This window comes from Lontra canadensis, unplaced genomic scaffold, assembly GCF_010015895.1.
Source record: "Lontra canadensis isolate GAN:19392208 unplaced genomic scaffold, GSC_riverotter_1.0 scaffold204, whole genome shotgun sequence".
Taxonomy (NCBI): Eukaryota; Metazoa; Chordata; class Mammalia; order Carnivora; family Mustelidae; genus Lontra; species Lontra canadensis.
This window is the reverse complement of record NW_022631198.1, coordinates 954,275-976,615: the sequence shown is the minus strand read 5'-3', so window position 1 is coordinate 976,615 and position 22,341 is coordinate 954,275. Positions and strand designations below refer to the sequence as shown.

The 22,341-nt window shown below is 36.3% G+C and overlaps 1 protein-coding gene and 1 non-coding gene across 4 annotated transcripts in view; both read left to right on the top strand.

The window, feature by feature from the left end:
- TAOK1 (TAO kinase 1) overlaps window positions 1–22,341 on the top strand; it is a 160,981-nt gene that overhangs the window by 118,183 nt on the left and 20,457 nt on the right. For 2 of the 3 annotated variants that reach the window (XM_032848449.1, XM_032848450.1), the window contains 6 exons: window positions 1,397–1,478; window positions 5,176–5,343; window positions 8,059–8,262; window positions 10,331–10,465; window positions 18,257–18,493; window positions 20,320–20,448. In XM_032848449.1, the coding sequence (XP_032704340.1) occupies window positions 1,397–1,478; window positions 5,176–5,343; window positions 8,059–8,262; window positions 10,331–10,465; window positions 18,257–18,493; window positions 20,320–20,448 (955 nt within the window). The remainder of the gene's footprint in view (window positions 1–1,396; window positions 1,479–5,175; window positions 5,344–8,058; window positions 8,263–10,330; window positions 10,466–18,256; window positions 18,494–20,319; window positions 20,449–22,341) is intronic. The other variant, XM_032848452.1, reaches the window with a different exon arrangement.
- Window positions 3,226–3,359, top strand: LOC116861696. The gene has a single exon (XR_004381527.1). It is a non-coding gene; the product is annotated as a U4 spliceosomal RNA (small nuclear RNA).

Genomic DNA, 22,341 nt, shown 5'->3' with positions numbered 1-22,341 from the left:
TATGGTACATATCAGTAATAAATATATTGAACACAAACTGTCTTTACACTGTTTGATATTTGGGGATTCAAAAAAGAATTCTTGCGTATAAGGAACTTAAATCTTATGTGAATATGAAAAACAGACATTGATGGAATAATTGTTACTTACTGCCTTCCTCCCTGAACTCTCATCATTAACGCTGTATAAAATAATATGTTGCAGACTTCTGATGTTTTTTAAAAAGTATCGCTAATTGAGGGCGCCTGGGTGGCTCAGTGGGTTAAAGCCTCTGCCTTCGGCTCAGGTCATGATCTCAGGGTCCTGGGATCGAGCCCCGCATCCCGCTCTCTGCTCCGCAGGGAGCCTGCTTCCTCCTCTCTCTCTCTCTGCCTGACTCTGCCTACTTGTGATCTGTCTGTCAAATAAATAAATAAAATCTTAAAAAAAAAAAAAGTATCCTAATTGATTTTCTGGATTTAATGCAAGTCTTATCCATTTTTTGGAAATAAGTAGGTATAAAACTGTTCCCTCCAAAGTAAATAGATTGATGTTCTGAAAATGCTAGATAGAAGATTACCCAAGGGGCAGACAAGAAAGGGAGATGGCTTAGAGAATAGAAAAGAAAATTGAAAAGAATGTTATCTTCAATTTGAATGCAAAGAAGAAAAAATTGTCTTCCCTAATTTTGCCTCAATATAGAACAAGTTATGGTATTTAAATTATGTGAGAATAGGATTTTTTTAAGTTTTTAATTTAAATCCCAGTTAGTTAACATACAGTGTAATATTAGTTTCAGGTTTACCATACAGTGATTCAACACTTCCATACATCACCCTGTGCTCATCATGACAAGTACACTCCTTAGTCTCCATATTTCCCCCATCGCCCCACGCACCTCCCTTCTTTTAACCATCAGTTTATACTCTGTAGTTAAGGGTTTGTTCCTTGGTTTACCTCTCTCTCTCTCTCTTTTTTTTAACCTTTGCTTGTTTGTTTCTTAAATTATGGGAGCAGAGTTTTTAAATCATCTGTGTGAATTCATCTTAGAAATTGATAAAGATTCATTGGTTGGTTTAGATAGCTTTTCATAGACTTATATCTATAGTATATTGTATTTGCTTTTTTTATCATTCCTTTTCAACTTCCCCTCCTACTAATAGGCAGATGTCTAGATTTGTGGATTTTTTAAATTACATTTTTATTTAAATTCCATTTAGTTAATATACAGTGTAATACTAGTTTCAGGTATAGAATTTAGTGATTCAGCACCTATATATAACACCCAGTGCTCAAAAATGAACGCTTCATGAATTTCCATGTCATCCTTGCACAGGATGCTAATCTCTGTATTTCTTGTGGATTTGTTTTAAAAGGAAATAGCAATATGTTCACTTGATACTTTCCTTTACAATAGGTCTGATTATTTTCGCAACTTTGTAGATTCTTGCCTCCAGAAAATCCCTCAAGATCGCCCTACATCAGAGGAACTTTTAAAGGTTAGTTTTCTAAGTCTCTTTTCTACTTATAAGAAATTATTTTAAAGGATGTATTTTATTTGATTTTGGATCAATATTAAGTATGCTCTACTAACTTTTACTGAAACATTAATTTTATATACTGTTCTCTTTTGGAACTTTTCTTAGATGCAGAGTCTTTTGATTTGTGTTTTCAAAATTAATTAAGTGTTTTACCATGTCTGAATAGAATATATAAATATTCCAAATAGTACCAATTGATTGTTTATATGTGTAAGAATATTCCTGAATTATAACTCCACATTTTAATTTATGTGAAACAATGTCATATTTTAAGGTTAATAAAACATAGTTTAGCTTTGGATTTAATTTTTATGTCTGCCATATTTTATATATTCATCTATATTATATTAAAATAATATGAAAGAAAGAAATGTATATTTATATAAATATTGTGGGAGAAAAGAGCTTTCAAAAGAAACTTAAAAATGGTTGTCATATTTCTCTTTCCTTTTTAGAAATATATTTTTCTAACTTGGCAATGAAAATATTTTAAGAACCATGTAAATTCTGTTTACAGAGTTTGGTTTGACTGCTTAATTTAAATACTTTGGTATATGCTTTCTGTTCTCAAAAATTTTTTATTTCATTTGGAGTTTGGCCATCTTATTAATAGCAGTAATAGTATTGTTGAACTTAATGTAGTTCTTAAAACTAGATAAAGCAATAGTAAGTAGGATTTGACTCTCTCTCCTTGTGCCCCTAAGGAAGATTGGTGATTTTTCACTATAAGATTTAAATAGACTATTTTTACGTGAATGTTTTAGAACTTCAGAGAGTTTCAGTTTATTTTCATGAGTACACATCAGTTAAAGATACGAAGAAATTGAAAAGATCGTGTGTGTGTGTGTGTGTGTGTGTGTGTAGTATTATTTGCAACCACAGTATGTAGAAGAACAGTAGAATTTTAGTAATACTTGTGGGATTCTAGGTAGTGAGCTCGTTCATAGTCTCAGAAATGAAAGCCTGAATAAATAGGTACTCACAATAGATAGCAGCTAAATGTTTAGTATAGCTAGGAATTATATTAGTGATAAATAAGCAAGATCTGTATGTAGAAAACTACCAAACTTAGAAATTTAAGATGTATTATTTTGGGGTAAGAAGATTGAGTATCATAAATGGTGATACATACCAAGCTAAGGCTCAGGAAAAAGAAAAAAATCTGACTGGCTTCTTACACTTGCCTATATAAGCAAAAGAAGCTGTTTTGGTAATAACCCAACCCACCAGGGCCAGATATTTGGTGATTAGATCCCAAGTCTGCCTATAGTATTAATTTTCCTGGTTTATAGCAGGAAATTGAAAATGATAAGGAATTATCTATCAAGTACTTTTTTCCCTTTGGCCTAGTTATATTTCTGTTGCAGTTTATCATAAGAAGAGTTGATAGAAAAAAACTTAAATGTATGAAGCTATCTTGGAATTAAAAATTGGGGACGCCTGGGTGGCTCAGTCAATTAAGCATCTGCCCTCAGCTGAGGTCATGATCCCACGGTCCTGGGATTGAGCCCAGCATCAGGCTCCCTGCTCAGTGGGAAGTCTGCTTCTAGCTCTCTCTCTCTCTCTCAAATAAATAAATAAATAAAAGAATTAAAAATCGGAAATAACTGTCCAGAATTAGAGTAATGGTTAAATGATTTTAGCATAAATATTTGATGAAGTAATCCATAGACATTATGTTTATGAATTTGAAATAATACTTATAAGCTTTGCGCAGTGGCAGTATCGTAGCCAATGAGGTTTATCCGAGGCGCGATTATTGCTAATTGAAATAATACTTATGACAATGATAGTAGAATAAAATATCGTATAGTTAAAATTCTGTAGAGAAGCTTTTTCCTCTTGAGGGAATGGCATCCATAGGCATTCAGAATGGTCAGGCCAATACAGTGTCTAACAAAACTAGGTTGTCCTGAACCCCTGGTAATAGAATCATTTACCTTTATACCAAGAAAGTTGGAAAAACACCCAAATGCACATGTGTTGTGCTCCCAGGTGGACTTTGAGCAGTTTGTGCTGTGACACCCTAGTTCTTATAAGGTCATCTAAAACAAAAAAGACATCAGTGGAGCCTGTGAGGGTTCCTTGTGTGCTAAGTGTGTTCATGACAGGATCAAGTGTGCTTTCCTTATTGAGGAGCAGAAAATTGTTGTGAAAGTGTTGAAGGTACAAGTGCAGAGTCAGAAAGCTAAATAAAAGGATGTTGGGTGGCTTGGTCGGTTAAGCATCCGACTCTTGATCTCAGCTCAGGTTTGATCTCTCAGGGTCATGAGTTCAAGCCCCATGAATTCATGCCCAGCATGGAGGCCACTTGACAAAAAAAAGGAGCTAAGTTAAAAAAAGAAAAAAAAAAGTTTTTTGAATAATTAAAATATCAAAAGGCAAAAGAAAAAATTCTTTAAAGAAATTTTAATTACAAAGGTAAAAGTATTATAAGAATTATAAAAATTATAAATTTATATTCTATAAATTATAAATATATCTAAAAAATTATAAAAGTATTATAAGAATTCAAGTACATCTCAGAACTCAAGGCAAAAGGTGTCTTTCTGCAATCTGTATGCTATGTGTCCACAGAACAAAATTTATACATAGAAAATTTCTGTAAAGAAATAAGTCAAGGGGGCGCCTGGGTGGCTCAGTGGGTTAAAGCCTCTGCCTTCGGCTCAGGTCATGATCCCAGGGTCCTGGGATGGAGCCCCGCATCGGGCTTTCTGCTCCGCAGGGAGCCTGCTTCCTCCTCTCTCTCTCTCTGCTTGCCTCTCTGCCTACTTGTGATCTCTGTCAAATAAATAAATAAAATCTTAAAAAAAAAAAAAAAAAAGAAAGAAAGAAGTCAAGGGGCACCTGGATGGCTCAGTGGGTTAAAGCCTCTGCCTTCGGCTCAGGTCATGATCCCAGGGGTCCCACATCGGGTTCTCTGCTCAGCAGGGAGCCTGCTTCCCTCTCTCTCACTGCCTGCCTCTCTGCCTACTTGTGATCTCTTTGTCAAATAAATAAATAAATAAAATCTTTAAAAAAAAAAAAGTAGTAAGTCAAAATATAATGGATTATTCTGATGGTAGAATTGTTCTATTTTTCTGTATTAGATAAGGTTACATTTATTAAATGTTAGTGGTAAAAATCACTAATAATATAATGTCTTTTAAGTAACTGGTAGTTATAGTGTGTTGTTTATCCAACATCTGAAGGAACTTCTTACAATATCCAAGTTTATGTTACATAATTCACCAGAAATACATTCCTGTTGAAACCTAATACAACCCAGAAGTGAACATACCTTTTCTATGAAATCAGTTCTAAGAATATGTAAACCTTTATTTAGCCCTTATTTAGGTCTCTAATTAGACTTAATTATTAGTGTTTAATTAGACTCTGATTATTTCAATATTGCTTTTTCAGCTGGTCAACAAAGGTACCATATTTCCATAAATGTACAGGGGTAGTTATGTATGCCCAAAGTGTATGTCCGGAGATGACAGTTTGGTAAATACAAGAAGTCAAAACTCTAATAGAATTAGATAGCTATAGATTATATGTGTTATCTATCATGATTACTTAAGATAGTAAGTACACTCTGGGAAAGGGGTACATTTGTACTAATTGAAAAAATAAATAGGCTTCCACTTGACTTTTACTTTCTGTTCTTATCCAGCACATGTTTGTTCTTCGTGAGCGTCCTGAAACAGTGTTAATAGATCTCATTCAAAGGACAAAGGATGCAGTAAGAGAGCTGGACAATCTGCAGTATCGAAAGATGAAGAAACTCCTTTTCCAGGAGGCACATAATGGACCAGCAGTAGAAGCACAGGAAGAAGAGGAGGTAATAAGTTAGAAATGATTCAGATATTGAGCTTTGCTTCTTTATTAGCTTCTTTCCTTGTGCAACTTGTCTTGCCATGAATGTTTTGTATTAGTGCTTCCCAGATTATGTTTTCTTAACACTGGTCCTATAAGGTCCCAGGTGGGAAAAGGGTTTTGCATTCTTTAAACCCAACCCCTTTGTAGTGCTCATTGATACAGTAAAGCTATTCAGAGTCTTTTATTAAAGAAACCTATTCAACTTTAATCCAGTCGCCATCAAATTTTTTGGATACTGAACCCTCTTTTGCCTTGTCTGGTTCCATGGGACATTTGAAATTACACACTGTGGAAGTTGACAGTACTCATTCAGAAGTCTTTAGAGTTACCATGTGTTGTGCTCTGTCAGGGATACTTGATTCTTTTTCGTTCTGTATCACTTCATTCCATCTGCACAGTTCTAAAATACTCGTTTTACAGATGAGTAAAGCAAAGCTCAGAGTGGTTAACTCATCATAGGTTAATATAGTTTCACATTCATGAATCTCACTCTCACATGTTCTTTCCATGTTGCCTTTTAGGGAGTATGGAAATACAGATTTGCAGAAGAAATGTTACAGAACTTCCTTACAAGGAAAGATACATATAGAACTTATTATTTGTGGAACTATCTTTTTTTTTTTTTTAAGATTTTATTTATTTATTTGAGAGCGAGACAGTGAGAGAGAGCATGAGTGAGGAGAAGGTCAGAGGGAGAAGCAGACTCCCCATGGAGCTGGGAGCCCGATGTGGGACTCGATCCCGGTACTCCAGGATCATGACCTGAACTGAAGGCAGTCGTCCAACCAACTGAGCCACCCAGGCGTCCCTGGAACTATCTTTTTTACTCTAAATATTTTCAGTTTTCTTTGCTCCTGTCAGGATTTATTTATTTATTTATTTATTTTAATTGCTTTCCAGGGGCGCCTAGGTGGCTCAGTGGGTTAAAGCCTCTGCCTTTGGCTCAGGTCATGATCTCAGGGTCCTGGGATCAAGCCCCGCATTGGGCTATCTGCTCAGCAGGGAGCCTGCTTGTGATCTCTCTTTCTCTGTCAAATAAGTAAATAAAATATTTAAAAATTATAATAATAATAATAATTGCTTTCCAGTGAGCGATCACTTTGCGTTCTGAGACCAGGAGTAATAGTTACTTACTTTTCTTTTTTAAAAGTGCTACACAATTAATGAACTGTGAAATATAAGACTCTTAATTTACAGTTTTGGTTTTGTTTTTTAGTTCATACAGTAGTCATTAGAAAATTATTTTGAGGGTAATAAGGATAGGGCAGTCAGTTAAGCATCAGCTCTTGGTTTTGGCTCAGGTCATGATCTCAGGATCATGAGACTGAGCCCTGTGTATGGCTCAACAGTTTGTGCAGTCTGCTTGGGATTCTCTGTCCCTCTAGCTAACCACACCCCAGCCACACTCACTCTCTCTTTGAAGTAAATAGATCTTTAAAAAAAAAAAAAAAAAAAAAAAGATGGGCGCCTGGGTGGCTCAGTGGGTTAAAGCCTCTGCCTTTGGCTCAGGTCATGATCTCAGGGTCCTGGGATCGAGGCCCGCATCGGGCTCTCTGCTCAGCAGGGAGCCTGCTTCCTCCTCTCTCTGCCTACTTGTGATCTCTCTCTCTCTCTCTGTCAAATAAATAAATAAAATCTTAAAAAAAAAAAAGAAAATTGAGCTTTTTTAGATATATAAAATATTTCAATAAAGTAAAACTAATAAAATTCTAATGCAGTTAAATATATAATAGCATCTCTTTTAGGCTAGGATGTAAGAAAAATTCATATATATATTTATACTTTATATATATGTATATATGCACCATATGTCTTTATGAAATTCTCCATATCTTACAGAATCTTGGTATGGTAAGACTACTAAAATGTTGGTGCCCAGATACCATGGCTTGCCTGGTTACTTCATAAAAGCATTTTTATGAGTGTGATTAAATGTATAGGCAATATGCAATTTTTAATTTACAAAAAATAGATAGGAATCAATTTTAAATTAATTGATGAAAAAGGGTAGGCCAGAGAATATTTTCTCAAGAAGGAAAATATACTTAGTCTTCCTTAAAAAATAACGACTAAGAGGCACCTGGTAGCTCAGTTGGTTAAGCCTCACACTCTTGATTTGGCTCAGGTCATGATCAAGGTTGTGGAATTAAGATGCTGCCTCGAGCTCTCATGTGGAACCTGCTTGAGATTCTCTCTCTCCCTGTTTTTCTGCCGCTTCCACCCTGCTTGCATGTGCATGCCAGCACTCTCTAACAACAATAACAACTAAAAGTGGTTATTTATAGGATTGAAAAAAGATTGGGGTTTGTTTTAACCATGGGAATTACTGAGAAATGACCAGAATATCTCCATATATATACCTCATGAAATATGTGGTAGAAATGGATTTCAGAAAATGACAAAACAATTTAGAGAAAATGCTATACTTTGGAAATAACCCATAACTGATGAACTAAATTTTTGACACAGTTGGGCTTTTGTTATTTACTTGTTAATTATTTTTATTTGTTTGTTTTTCAGTTGGTAGACTTCCTGGTCTTGGCAAATAGAGGAAATTTCTCATGTTAGACCTCTAAATTTCTTTCTAAAGTTGTGTGCTAAGCAGCATGATAGGTGATTATAATTAGCAATTTCAAAAGAGATACAGATATTTGAACCTGCTTCTCTTTTCCCTTAGGAACAAGATCATGGTGTTGGCCGGACAGGAACAGTGAATAGTGTTGGAAGTAATCAGTCTATTCCCAGCATGTCCATCAGCGCCAGTAGCCAAAGTAGTAGTGTTAACAGTCTTCCAGATGCCTCAGATGACAAGAGTGAGCTGGATATGATGGAAGGAGACCACACAGTGATGTCTAATAGTTCTGTCATCCATTTAAAACCTGTGAGTATTTGCATTTCAGTAAAAAAAAATTTCAACTTTGGTAAATAATTTTCTTCAACTGATTAGTTTGGAGATTCTCTTGGATGTTTCAGAAGTTTGGAACATAATTAGGTAACTTATTTTAAAGTGGCATTAGGCTTATTTTCCCAGTATAATGTCTGCATTTGGGAAACTAATGTTTTAAGAATATAAAAAGGATATTTTAAAAATCATAGAAGAAAGAAATATAGCAACACTGTGTTAATATATAATTTGAAGTTAGTTTCATGAAAAATACAGTATTTAAAAATAGTTAAGTATACACATGAAAGTCATGATAATGGTTGTCTTTTAAGAAAAATGGTTATGAGGGTAATTATCAAAAGTGACTTGTACTGTCCATAATGTTTATATCTTTAAAATAAAACAATGTAATTGCCAATAATTGTAAATTTGGGGTTTAAGAAATAAGGGTTTTGCTACAGTGTTCTTCACACTTCTGAGTGCAAAATTTTTAATTTTCTTGAAAATATTTTGAGGGGCACCTGGGTGGCTCGGTGGGTTGAGCCTCTGCCTTTGGCTCAGGTCATGATCTCAGGGTCCTGGGATCGAGCCCCACATCAGGCTCTCTGCTAGGCGGGGAGCCTGCTTCCTCCTCTCTCTCTCTGCCTGCCTCTCTGCCTACTTGTGATCTCTCTCTCTGTGTCAAATAAATAAATAAAATCTTAAAAAAAAAAAATTTTGAAAGTCAGGTAACTTGTTTTTAGCAACCAATAGGAATACTTCTTTTTTAACTTCAAAGCTTGCAGTATTACCTAAAAACCTACTAGGCACAAGAGCTAACAGGTAGATCTAACCCAAGGGTTAATCAGCAGATGAATAGATAAACTATCAGATATGCATATAAGGGAGTATTATTCAGCTATGAAAAAATAAAATTCTGATACATACTGTAACATGAGTGAATCTTGAGATGTTATGCTAAAAATGTAATGTTATACTAAGTGATATTAAGCCATATGCAAAAGGACAAATACTGCATAATTCCACTTACATGAAATATCAGAAAAGGCAATTCGTAGAGACACAGAATAGATTAGTGGTTACCAGGAACTGAGTAGAGGATAAAATGGAGAATTTTTGTCAGCAGATAAGATTTCTATTTGGGTGATGGAAATGTTTTGGAAATGGTGGTGGTTGTACAACATTGGAAATATAATTAATGCCAATGAATTGTACATTTTAAAATGGTTGAAATCGGGGCACCTGGGTGGCTCAGTGGGTTAAAGCCTCTGCTTTCGGCTCGGGTCGTGATCCCGGGGTCCTGGGATCGAGCCCCGCATTGGGCTCTCTGCTCGGCGGGGAGCCTGCTTTCCTTCCTCTCTCTCTGCCTGCCTCTCTGCCTACTTGTAATCTCTGTCTGTCAAATAAATTAAAAAAAAAATTTTTTTTTAAATGGTTGAAATGGAAAATTTCATATTATATATGTTCTACTACACTCACACAAAAAGTCATTAAGAACGACTTAGTTATATAGTAGTATTCTTCAGGGCAAAATCATGTTTAATTTTTATGTACTTAGGCAATAGAAGCAGCAGTAAAAAAGATTATTCTCATAATTGGTTGTTGCTACTTAATTCATTTCCTCTTCAGTTAATAAACTAAGACATATATAAGGAAAGACCAGTTCTTAAAATTTTTAGTTATTTTTTGATTATTTGGACAAATGATAGAAGAATTAAAAAGGTATTTTTAAGATATATTACTGCTTTGAAAACCTAAGAGCATTAGGATAATTTTTTTTTACTGCTGTTTAAAATTACTAAAGCTTTTCCATTTTCTATATAGTAAGTAGGATATAGATCTAACCTGATAAATTTCCTGATCCTAAATCGGTTTGCTGTTTCATATACTGAGAGAATGATGTTTCCTGATTCTAATTATGTTGAAAATAAAATGCTGGCATTCACAATTTTTGTTCTTTTTAAAATTTTGTCTTTAAGATAAATTGATCAAGTTACCTTTAAATTTTCTTGAAAGTTCAAGTTAGCTGTATTTGTTCAATAGTATTATTTCTTTCTTTGCCTAGGAGGAAGAAAATTACAGAGAAGAGGGAGAGCCTAGAACAAGAGCATCAGATCCACAATCTCCGCCACAAGTGTCTCGTCATAAATCACACTATCGTAATCGAGAACACTTTGCTACTATACGGACGGCATCACTGGTATGTTCTTCCCCTGAATTAGAAATACATTTTTCATATTGGACTGTGGCACCTGTACTGAAGTACAACTATATCTTATTTTTTTTGTATTTGGGGTTTATTTTGCAAAATACTCATTCAACATTTAAGTGCCTCTTACGAGAAGAATATACAGAATATGCTGAGATGTTAAACTAGTGATGTCTTCAAAACATACACAAAGAACCATTGTGTTAGAATATATCAAATACTCAGGAGGGCTGGAAGGTACTAAATAGGAGTTCACATTACTTTTGATTTGGGGCATAAGGGAAATATTTAGGAAACAGATTGTTTAGGCCTGTCTTGGATGGCTCAGTCAGTCAAGGATCTCACTCTTGGTTTCAGCTCAGCTCATCATCTCAGGGTGTTGAGGTCAAGCCGCAAGTGGGGTTCTGCATTCAGCGTGAAGTCTGCCTGAGATTCTTTCCCTCTCTCTCTCTCTCCTTCCCTGTCTGCTCACACTCATGCTGTCTCTCTCTCAAATAAATAAAGTCTTCCCAAAAATAACAAAAAAGAAAACAAATTATTGGAGCTTTTAATAGTTGTTGATTTTAGGCACAGAGAGGAGGATAAATGTTATTTCTATATAAGAATTAACAGTAAAGAAATACTGAAGCTAACCAAAGTGAGGGAGTGAGGAGAAATATTTGGGAAATAACAAGTAATTCAATTTGATGTATTCAAAATGTAGTTCTTCTGGTTTCCCAAAAAAATAATAAAAATGGATTATTGGGGGGTGTGTGACTTGCTCACTTGGTAAAACATATGACCCTTAATCTTAGGGGTGTGAGTTTGAGTCCCACATTGGGTGTAGAGATTACTTTAAAAAAATAGATTATGTATCCATTATTAAGGATGTTATTTTAGCAGGCTGCATACTACTCTGATTAGTCAAAAAAAGTAGGACCAACACATGATAAAGGATACTAGGGATAAAAAGAAATTAAGATACCATAGGAAAAGTAGACTGTTAGAAAATATGACAGGAAGTATAAAAGATATATCTGAGAAAAAAAGTTTCTGAATTACCAACTGCATAAGCTGATTTTATAAATCCCATGCAATGGCCCATGACTCTATATGACATGGGGTCAAGAATGCCATCTCCCATCCTGAGGAATCAGGTCATTTCTGCTATTCTGCAACATGTAAATAACTTTTTGAACAGAGCAAGTGGCAAAGATTGCTTGAAGGTTTTTTCACGACTATTTTAATAAATACCTAAAGAGGTATTATCTAGAGAGACGCCAATTCATGTGACTTTGTGACTTGGCATATATTAAATGTTTCTCAAACACTCTGCCCCAGTTTCTGACTCCCTCAAATTATTTAAGGATACACTTTTTTTTTTTTTTTTTTTTTTTTAAGATTTTAATCACAAGTAGGCAGAGAGGCAGGCAGAGGAAGAGAGAGGAGGAAGCAGGCTCCCTGCTGAGTAGAGAGCCTGATGTGGGGCTCGATCCCAGGACCCTGGGAATACAACCTGAGCCGAAGGCAGAGGCTTTAACCCACTGAGCCACCCAGGCGCCCCACACTTTTTTTTTTTTAAGTATAGTTGACATACAATGTTATTTTAGTTTTAGGTATATAACATAGAGATTGGACAATTCTCTGCATTATCAGTGCTCAGCACAATAAGGGTAGTCATCATCTGTCCCCATACAAAGTTGTTAGTATTATTGACTGTATTCCCTGTGCTATACTTTTCATCTCCATAACTTATTTATTTCATAACTGGAAGTTTGTACCTCTTAATCCACATCATTTATTTCATCCATCCCACCATCCACCAGTTTGTTTTGTGTATTTTAAGAGTTTTGATTTTTGTTTGTTTGTTTGTTCATTTGTATTCTGGATTCCACATGTAAGTGAAATCATAGCATACTTGTTTCGCTCTTTCTGACTTATTTCACTTAGCATAATACCCTCCAAGTTTATCCATGTTGTTGCACATGGCAAGATCTCCTTTTTTATGGCAATATTCCCTTGTGTATATATATACCACATGGGCTTTATCCATTCATTTACTGATGGACCCTTGGGTTGCTTCCATACCTTGACTATTATAAATAATACTTCAGTGAACATATGGGTTCGTGAATCTTTTCAAAATAGTGTTTTCTATTTCTTTTTTCTCTTTCTTCCTCCCACCCTCTCCTGTTTCTTTTCTTCCCTTTTTTTTTTTTTAAAGAGATGGAGTGAGGGGAGGGGCAGAAGGAGAGGGAGAGAGAGAATCTTAAGCAGACTTCTCTGCCCAGCACAGAGCCTGATACAGGGCTTGATCTTAAAACCCTGAGATCATGACCTAAGCTGACTTCAAGAGTTGGATGCTTACCCAATGCAGCAACCCAGGTGCCCAAGTGTTTTCTGTTTCTTTGGGTAAATACCCAGTAGTGGAATAATAGATCATTTGTGTTTGTATTTTTAATTTTTTGAAGAACCTCCATACTGTTTCCCACAGTAGTTACACTGGTTTCTATTCTTACCAACAGTATACAGGGTTCCCTTTTCTTTTTTTTTCTTTAATTTTTTTATTTGACAGAGAGGGGGAAGCAGGCTCCCCGCTGAGCAGAGAGCCCGATGTGGGGCTCAATCCTAGGACCCCGAGATCACGACCTGAGCCGAAGGCAGTGGCTTAACCCACTGAGCCACCCAGGCGCCCCCAGGGTTCCCTTTTCTTAAGGACACTTCTTAAATTACGGATTTAGAAAGTTTAAGATCCATATTCTTAAACCTAGTAATTCTATTTCAGATAAAACATTCAGAGTGTGTGTAGGTTTATGTATAAGATAACTATACTGTAACACTCAGTATAACTACCATGTACCGTAACTCATTCTTTCTTCTGCTTTGGGCTGTTTTCATATAATAAATCGATATTAGGTATTCAATTTGAAGAGTTTTTACAATGGCTTTTGCCTTAGTTATCCATCATCTTAAAAAAAAGAGAGATGTAAAATTTCTAGTCATCACAATAGGTTCCTTTCATACCCCGCCCCCACTTAGTCATTTTCCACTGCCATGAATACCATTTTCTGTCTCTTCACTCTTACTAGTTTTAACTGTTTGGGTTTCATTTAAAGGGAATCATAGAATGTACTTTTTTGTATCTGGCTTATTTTGCTCAACTTAATGTTTTTGAAATTTATCAGTCTTGTGTTCATTAAAGTTCATTCATTTTTTTAAAAGATTTTATTTATTTATTAGAGACAGAGAGGAAACAGGAGCTGGGGAGGAGCAGAGGGAGAGGGAGAAGCGGACTCCCCACTGTGCAGAGAGCCTGATGCAGGGCTTGTTCCCAGCCTGAGCTGAAGGCAGCCCCCCCCTTTTTTTAAGATTTTATTTATTTATTTATTTGACAGAGATCACAAGTAGGCAGAGAGGCAGGAAGAGAGAGGGGGGAAGCAGGCTCCCCACCGAGCAGGGAGCCGGATGTAGGACTCGATCCCAGGACCCTGAGATCATGACCCGAGCTGAAAGCAGAGGCTTTAACCCACTGAAGCACCCAGGCACCCCCGAAGGCAGACCCTTAACCAGCTAAGTCACGCAGCACAGCAAAGTTCATTCTTTTTTATTACTATAAGTAGTTTTCCCTTGTGTGAATGTGTAATTTTTTTACCCATTCTTTATCGATTAACATTTGGTTTGATTACTCTTTGGGCATGTAAGATTGCTATAAACATTCTTGTACAAGTCTTCATGTGAACATGGTATTTTAATTTCTTGTTGATAAATGCTGAAGGTAAAATAACTGAGTTGTAGGGTGTGTGTATGTTTAACCTCCTAAGAATCTTAGTTTTCCAAAATGGGTGTACTATTTACATGCCCATTAGCAGTGTATACGTTTGTTTTGTTTTATTTTGTTTTGTTTTAGCAGTATTTAAGTTTTAATTGGTTTACATTCTCTCCTGCATTTGGTGTTGTCAGTCTTTTTTATTTTAGCCACTCTAGTGGTATGAAATGGAATTTCATAGTATTTGTGTATTTCCCTGGGACTAAAGAGGTAATCATTATAAGCCCCTTTCCACATGCTTATTGTCTATTCTTGTGTCGTCTTTTTTTTTTTTTAAGACTTTATTTATTTATTTGACAGACAGAGATCACAAGTAGGCAGAGAGGCAGGCAGAGAGAGAGGAGGAAGCAGGCTCCCCGCCAGGCAGAGAGCCCGATGTGGGGCTCGATCCCAGGACCCTGGGATCATGACCCAAGCTGAAGGCAGAGGCTTTAACCCACTGAGACACCCAGGCGCCCCTATTCTCCACTTTTTAAGTGGAGTATTGTAGTCAAGTCTGTTGTCTTCTTTCTTTCTTTTTTTTTTTTTTAAGATTTTATTTATTAGAGCACAAGCTGTGGGGGGAGGAGCAGAAAGGGGTATCGAGAAGTAGACAGCCTATTGAGCTGAGAGCCCAACACGGGGTCCATCCCAGGACCCTGAGATTGTGGCCTAAGCTGAAGGCAGACACCTAACTAACTGAGCCACCCAGGTGCCCCATCTTTTGCTTTATTTCTTATTCAGATATTCATCTTTTTAATATTGATTTGTAGGTGTTCCTTATAAAAGTTGGTTATAGTATTCTATCTCATATATACCCTTGCAAATATTTTTTCTTCATGTGTAATTTACCTGTTCTTTTTCCTACTTGATGAAAATTTAAAATTTTTTTAGTTTTAAAATCCAATTATAACCATCTAATTTAAAAAATGGATAAAGCAGGGGGTGCATGGGTGGGTGCCGTTGGTTAAGTGACCAACTCTTGGTTTAAGCTAAAGTCATCATCTCAGGACAGTAGGATTGAGCCCTGCCTTTTGCTTCCCACTCAGCGCTGAGTTTGCTTGGGATTTTTCCTCTCCCTCTGCCCCTTCCCCCACATGTTCTCTATCTCTTCCTCCCTCTCTCTCTAAAATAAATAAAGCTTTAAAAAAAAAAATGCATAGGGGCATCTGGGTGGCTCAGATGGTTAAGCATCTGCCTTCAGCTCAGGTCATGATCCCAGGGTCCTGGGATTGAGCCCTGTGTCGGCCTCCTGCTCAGTGCAGAGCCTGGTTCTCCCTCTCTCTCTGCCATTCCCTCCACTGGCGCTGTCTGGCTCTATGCTCTGTCAAATAAATAAATAAAATCATAAAAAACAAATAATGAATAGTAATAAAATACATAAACTTACACGTTCCTGGGTGGCTCAGTCAGTTAAGTGGCAACTCTTGATTTCAGCTCAGGTTGTGATCTCAGGGTTGTGATATGAGATCAAGCCCCATGTTAGGCTCACGCTGGATGTGGGGCCAGCTTAAGATTCTCTCTCTGCCCCTCCTCCCTTTAAAAAATGGATAAAGGTCTTGAATAGACATTTCTCCAGAAAAGATAAACAAATGACCAACAAGCGCAACAACAGATGCTCAATATCATTAGTTATTAGGGAAATGCAGATCAAAACCACAATGAGGGACCACCTCATACCCACTAGGATGGCTTTTAAAAAAAAAGAAAAATAGGGTCACCTGGGTGGCTCAGAGGGTTAAGCCTCTGCCTTCAGTTGAGGTCATGATCTCAGGGTCCTGGGATCAAGACCCACATCAGGTTCTCTGCTCAGCGGGGAGCCTGCTTCTCCCTCTCTCTGCCTGACTCTCTGCCTACTTGTGATCTCTCTATGTCGAATAAATAAATCTTTAAAAAAGAAAGAAAAATAATAATTATTGGAGGACACGAAAAATGAGAGATCCTGTATGTTTCTGGTAATATGTGTGTAATAATATTGTAATTGTGTTTATGTAATATGATTGTAATATGATTCAGCTTCTGTGGGCAACAGTTGACAGTTCCTCAGAAAGTTAAACATAGAGTATCATATGACTCAGCAATTCCATTCCTAAATATATACCCAAAGAATCAAAAAGTAGTACTCAAACAAGTACATGCACACACATGTTCATAACAGCACTATTCACAATAGCCATATCCATCAGCAGATGAATGATAAATTATGGTATATTGATATAATAGAATATTATTCAGCTATAAAAAGGAATGAAATACTGATACTTGCTACAACATGGATGAACCTTGAAAACATGCTAAATGAAGGAAGCCAGGCATAAAAGATCACATATTATATGGCTATATGAAATATCCAAAAAAGATGTGAATCCATAGAAATGGACAATAAATTGGTGGCTACCAGGAGAGAATGGGGAATAGGATTTTTTTCTGAGATGATAAAAATGTTTTGTAATTAGATTAAGGTGGTAGTTGTACAACATTGTGAATATACTAATTGTTACTGAGTTGTTCACTTTGAAATGATTAATTTGGGATGCCTGGGTGGCTCACTTGGTTAAGGATCTAGCTTGTGATTTCAGCTGAGGTCATGATCCAGCCCCACATCAGGCTCCACACTTAGCAGGGAGTCTGCTTGAGGATTCTCTCCCTCTCTCTTTGCCCCTCCCCGTACTCCCTCACACACTTGTGTCCCGTACTCCCTCACACACTTGTGTCCCATACTCCCTCACACACTTGTGTGCTCTCTCTCTAAAATAAATGTTTTTAAAAAAATGATTAATTTTAGGGATGCCTGGCTGGCTAGGTTGGAAGAGCATGCGACTTGATCTTGGGGTTGTGAGTGAATTTCAGCTCAGTTTAAAAATCAGTTTATACATTTTTGTCTTCCAAATTTTTATTTAAATTCTAGTTAGTTAACATATAGTGTAGTATTTCAGGAGTAGAATTTAGTGATTCGTCACTTACATGTAACATTCAGTGGTCATCATAACAAGCGTTCTCCTTAATGCCCATCACCCACTTAGCCCATCCCCTGCCCGTGTCCTTCCATCAACCCTTAGTTTGTTTACTGTTTTAAGAGTCTCTTATGGTTTGCCTCCCTCTCTCTCTTTTTTTCCCCTTCCCATATATTCGTCTGTTTTTTTCCCAGATTCCACATATGAGTGAAATCATATGGTATTTGTCTTTCTCTGACTTATTTTCCTTAGCGTAATACACTCTGGCTCCATCCACGTTGTTGCAGATGGCAAGATTTCATTCTCTTTGACGGCTGAGTAATATTTGTGTGTGTGTGTGAGAGAGAGAGAGAGAGAGAGAGAGACCGACCTTCTTTACCAATTCATCAGTTGATGGACATTTGGACTCTTGCCATAGTTTGGCTATTACATTTTTTTCTTTATAGCCAGTGCCTTTTGTGTCCTATCCAGGAAATATTTGCTTACACAGTAGTCCATGTCTTCTTTTGCTTTATGATTCTAAGTTTTATGTTGAGGTCAAATCATTCTTTTCAAATTAATTTTTGAATATAGCGTGATATAGGAATTGGGTTTGTTTATTTATTTTTACAGGGAACCAGTTGTTTCAGCAGGATTTATTAAAAAACACTTTCCCTTTTTGAATTAACCTGAATTTTTCGTAGAAAATCCACTTGACTGAGTATGTGTGTGTCTGTTTCTAGATTTTATTCTGTTCCTTTGATCAATTCAGTCTGTCCTTATACCAGTACCACATTGTTTTGATTGCTGAAGTGTATGTCTTTCAACTTTTTCTTCCCCCTCAAGAATGTTTTGGATATTCTTGGCCTTTTATATTCCCATATAAATTTTAGAATCAGCTTGTTTATTTCTTTAAAAGACCTGCTTGATATTTAATTGAAAACTGCTAACTGGGATCTCTTAAATTAATTGCCTGCTTAGTTAATGGCAGAGTGATCTAAAATGCTTTTGAAAAAAATGTTTTACTTTGTTTTGTTCTTTTTGGTCCATTGTTTGTATGTCTAGGTTACAAGGCAAATGCAAGAACACGAGCAGGACTCTGAGCTTAGAGAACAGATGTCTGGCTATAAGAGAATGAGGCGGCAACATCAAAAGCAATTGATGACTCTGGAAAATAAACTAAAGGCTGAGATGGATGAACATCGCCTCAGATTAGACAAAGATCTTGAAACTCAGCGTAACAATTTTGCTGCAGAAATGGAGAAACTTATAAAGAAACATCAGGCTGCTATGGAAAAAGAGGTAGCTGATTCAGTATTATTAATTTGTTCTAGCTTGTAACCATCCCAGAATTAACCAATATAACATTTTGATGTTAGAGTATCTGTTCACCAGAGCCAAGCAGATCAGTTGGAGAGAGAGACGCGTAACATGTATAATGTCAGGTACTGAGTCTGAGAACCAATAGACATGGGATTATTTCCTGATACTTGCTAGATTTATAGTGTCACAGTGGGTAAGTCTTTCATTCATCTGTTCTGGGCCTTAAGGATGCTGGTTATCTGAAGAGTTTGATAAATCACCTATTAGTAACATGGTTCAGGTCTCAAAATCCTTCGTGATTCCCTTTTCTATGTATTTTTTGGAAACTGTCCTTAAATTTATAGCAGCATTTTTATGTCAAAGAATAACTGAAGATTAATATAGAGAGAACGTTAAAGATTGCAAATTAAACATTGGGGAGGGTATGTGCTATGGTGAGTGCTGTGAAGTGTGTAAACCTGGCTATTCACAGACCTGTACCCCTGGGGCTAATAATACATTATACGTTTAAAAAAAAATAAAAAATTATTTTAAAAAGATTATAAATTAAGAGATTCAGATTAGGGTTTATCCCATTAGTTTATTTATAAATAAGGTCATTTTAGTATATGATAAAAGTAAATTTTTTAGGATTCTTGTTATGTGAAACCTTTTCTTATAAAAGTTTTTGATGTCCCATTAGTTTCATTTTATTTTGATAGTCCCATTTGTCAAGTAAAATGTAAGCTTCTCAGTAAATTCACAGAATATCTTCAGATATGTCTAGCTAGTCCACATTAAGGCATTATTTATCATAGCTACCCTGTTCAACCTTCCTCCCCCTGAAAAAAAAAGAACCACTCTCATACAATAGTAGAGAATTTAGCAAAATAATTTATGGTGTAAATAAACATTTGATTTTGAAATAATTAGGTGAAAGAATTATCCTGTTGGTCATTGGGTAGTATTTTTAGTAACTTAAGAGGTAGATACTAATATGTTTAGGAAAGCAATTCATGAAATGGGATGTAGAATATGATTACAAATTTGTTAAAGAAATAGATACGCATAGAAAAAATTAGGAAGGGTATACACCAAAATGTTTATATTGGTTATCTGTGCGTGCTAAAATCATGTAATATTTTTCCTTCTTTGTATTTTACTATACTTCCTAAATGTTCTACAATGATTATACATTGCATATATCATCAGAAATAAAGGGTGCCTGGCTGGCAAGAGTTGGTGGAATATGCAATTCTTGATCTCGGGGTTATAAGTTTGATCCCCATATTGGATATAGATACTACTAAAAAATAAAATCTTTTAAAAAAAAGGAAAACAGTAATGATACATATGTCTAATATTTAATATTTTCATATTTAATATATAAATTAAAGGTCAAGTTTTAAAAATAAACATTATTTCATATTCGAGTCAACCAAGATAAATCATGGTTGAATTATATTTGTAGATAAATATGTGTTTGTTTTTTTTTATTGGGAGGAGAACATACTCCTGATAAATGGAGAAAAAAAAAGGTGAAAACCTTCTGACCCTGTACAAGGTCAACATTTTAAAGACGAGTTCCATTTTATTGGTTCTCTGAAATTCTAATGAAGATGCTGAGTACATCAGAAACCAATATTGTACCATATTTTAACTGCCAAAAATTTAAATAAAAATAGGGTGCTGAGTAATAAGTATTAATAATTTGTTGGTGATTTTTTTGATCATGGGAAAAATGGTATCTGTGGTAATGTGTATTCAAATGCTCCTTTGAATCTACCAACTTAACTAATTTGGTCCATTTTTTAAATTTTCTATAGGCTAAAGTGATGGCCAATGAGGAGAAAAAATTTCAGCAGCATATTCAGGCCCAACAGAAGAAAGAACTGAATAGTTTTTTGGAGTCCCAGAAAAGAGAATATAAACTTCGAAAAGAACAGCTTAAGGAGGTACTTATTTTATAAACATTTTCAAGGCAGTTATCTGCTTATTGTACGTAATGTTGCTCAACTCATAGAACCTTGAAGATAAATTTTCTTTTGTTGTTTGTTACCATGAAACGTGTATCGGTTTGAATGAAGACATTGATGACTGAGATCCTCAATTGAGGAGCTGTAAAAAGAATCATCTCCTGAAAACATAAGTCATTTTATTCATAATAACTTTACTAAGCACTTATTTTTTTTTAAGATTTTATTTATTTGGCAGATCACAATTAGGCAGAGAGAGGTGGGGGGGAAGCAGGTTCCCTGCTGAGCAGAGAGCCCGATGCGGGGCTGGATCCCAGGACCCCGGGATCATGACCTGAGCCAAAGGCAGAGGCTTTAACTCACTGAGTCACCCAGGTGCCCCTACTAAGCACTTATTAAGTAAATGTCTAATTAGAAATAAAAGTATGTGAGCTGTAAAGAAAGAAAAAAGCCACACATTCCTTTCACTAAAAGTAAACCATTCCAGGGGCACCTGGGTGGCTCAGTGGGTTAAAGCCTCTGCCTTCGGCTCAGGTCATGATCCCGGGGTCCTGGGATTGAGCCCTGCATCGGGCTCTCTGCTCGGCAGGGAGCCTGCTTCCCTCTCTCTCTGCCTGCCTCTCTGCCTACTTGTGATCTCTGTCTGTCAAATAAATAAATAAAATCTTTAAAAAAAAAAAAAAGCCATTCCAGGGCACCTGGGTGACTCGGTTGGGTGTATGACTCTTGCTTTCAGCTGGGGTTGTGATCTGGAGTCTTGAGATGGAGCCCTACCTCAGCCTCCATGCACACCAGGGAGTCTGCTTGAGATTCTCTCCCTCTTCTCCTACCCCCACTTGGGTGTATTCTCTCCCTCTATCTAACAAATAAATCTTTAAATAATCCTTTAGGTGTACAACGTTTGTGTGCTTGCATATGTATGTTCATTCAGAATAATGGTTCTCAGTATAGGGGAAGGGACATACTAGACTTTTGGTGGGGTAATTTCCTGGCAGAAGATTTTGAGAAAGATACCAGGTGATTCTCGAGAAACTATACAGAGGGGGCATCTGGGTGGCTCAGTGGGTTAAGCCTCTGCCTTCGGCTCAGGTCATGATCTCAGGGTCCTGGGATCAAGCCCTGCATTGGGCTTTCTGCTCAGTGGGGAACCTGCTTCCCCCACTCTCTGCTGCCTACTTGTAATCTCTCTCTCTCTCTCAAATAAATAAATAAATAAATCTTAAAAAACAAAAACAAACAAAAAAACAGAGGATCATAGGGGAAGGGAGGGAAAAATAAAAATGACCAAAATCAGAGAGGGAGACAAACCATAAGAGACTCTTAATCATAGGAAACAAATCGAGGATTGCTAGAGGGGAAGTGGGGGAGGGTGTAGTAATTGGGTGATAGGCATTAAGGAGGGCATGTGATATAATGAGCACTGAGTGTTATATGCAGCTGATGAATTACTGAACTCTACATCCTGTTACACTATATGTTAACTAATTGAATTTAAATAAAGTAACTAAAAAAATATACCAGGGGATTCTCTGTGTATATGCCTGTGTTATCCTTGTCACTTCCTGTAGTGTATGCATATATACCCTCATTTGGGAACTACTAATTTATGTGGTTTTTATTTTTATGTGTTTGAGTATCTTATGAGCTTAAGTTACAAAGACTTGGTCTCTTTCTTGAATAACAGAGGAAAGACCATAAGGTTAGTAGTCTCTGAAAAATCAACTTAGACTTAGAAAAGATGGCTGATTTGTATGGTCTGCAATATTGATGGCTTTTTAGGTTGAAGATATACTAGTATTAATATCCTAAGATTTGTCTCATTGGGTATATGATGAATGTTCTCATCTTACCCAATATAAATGCATTTTCATG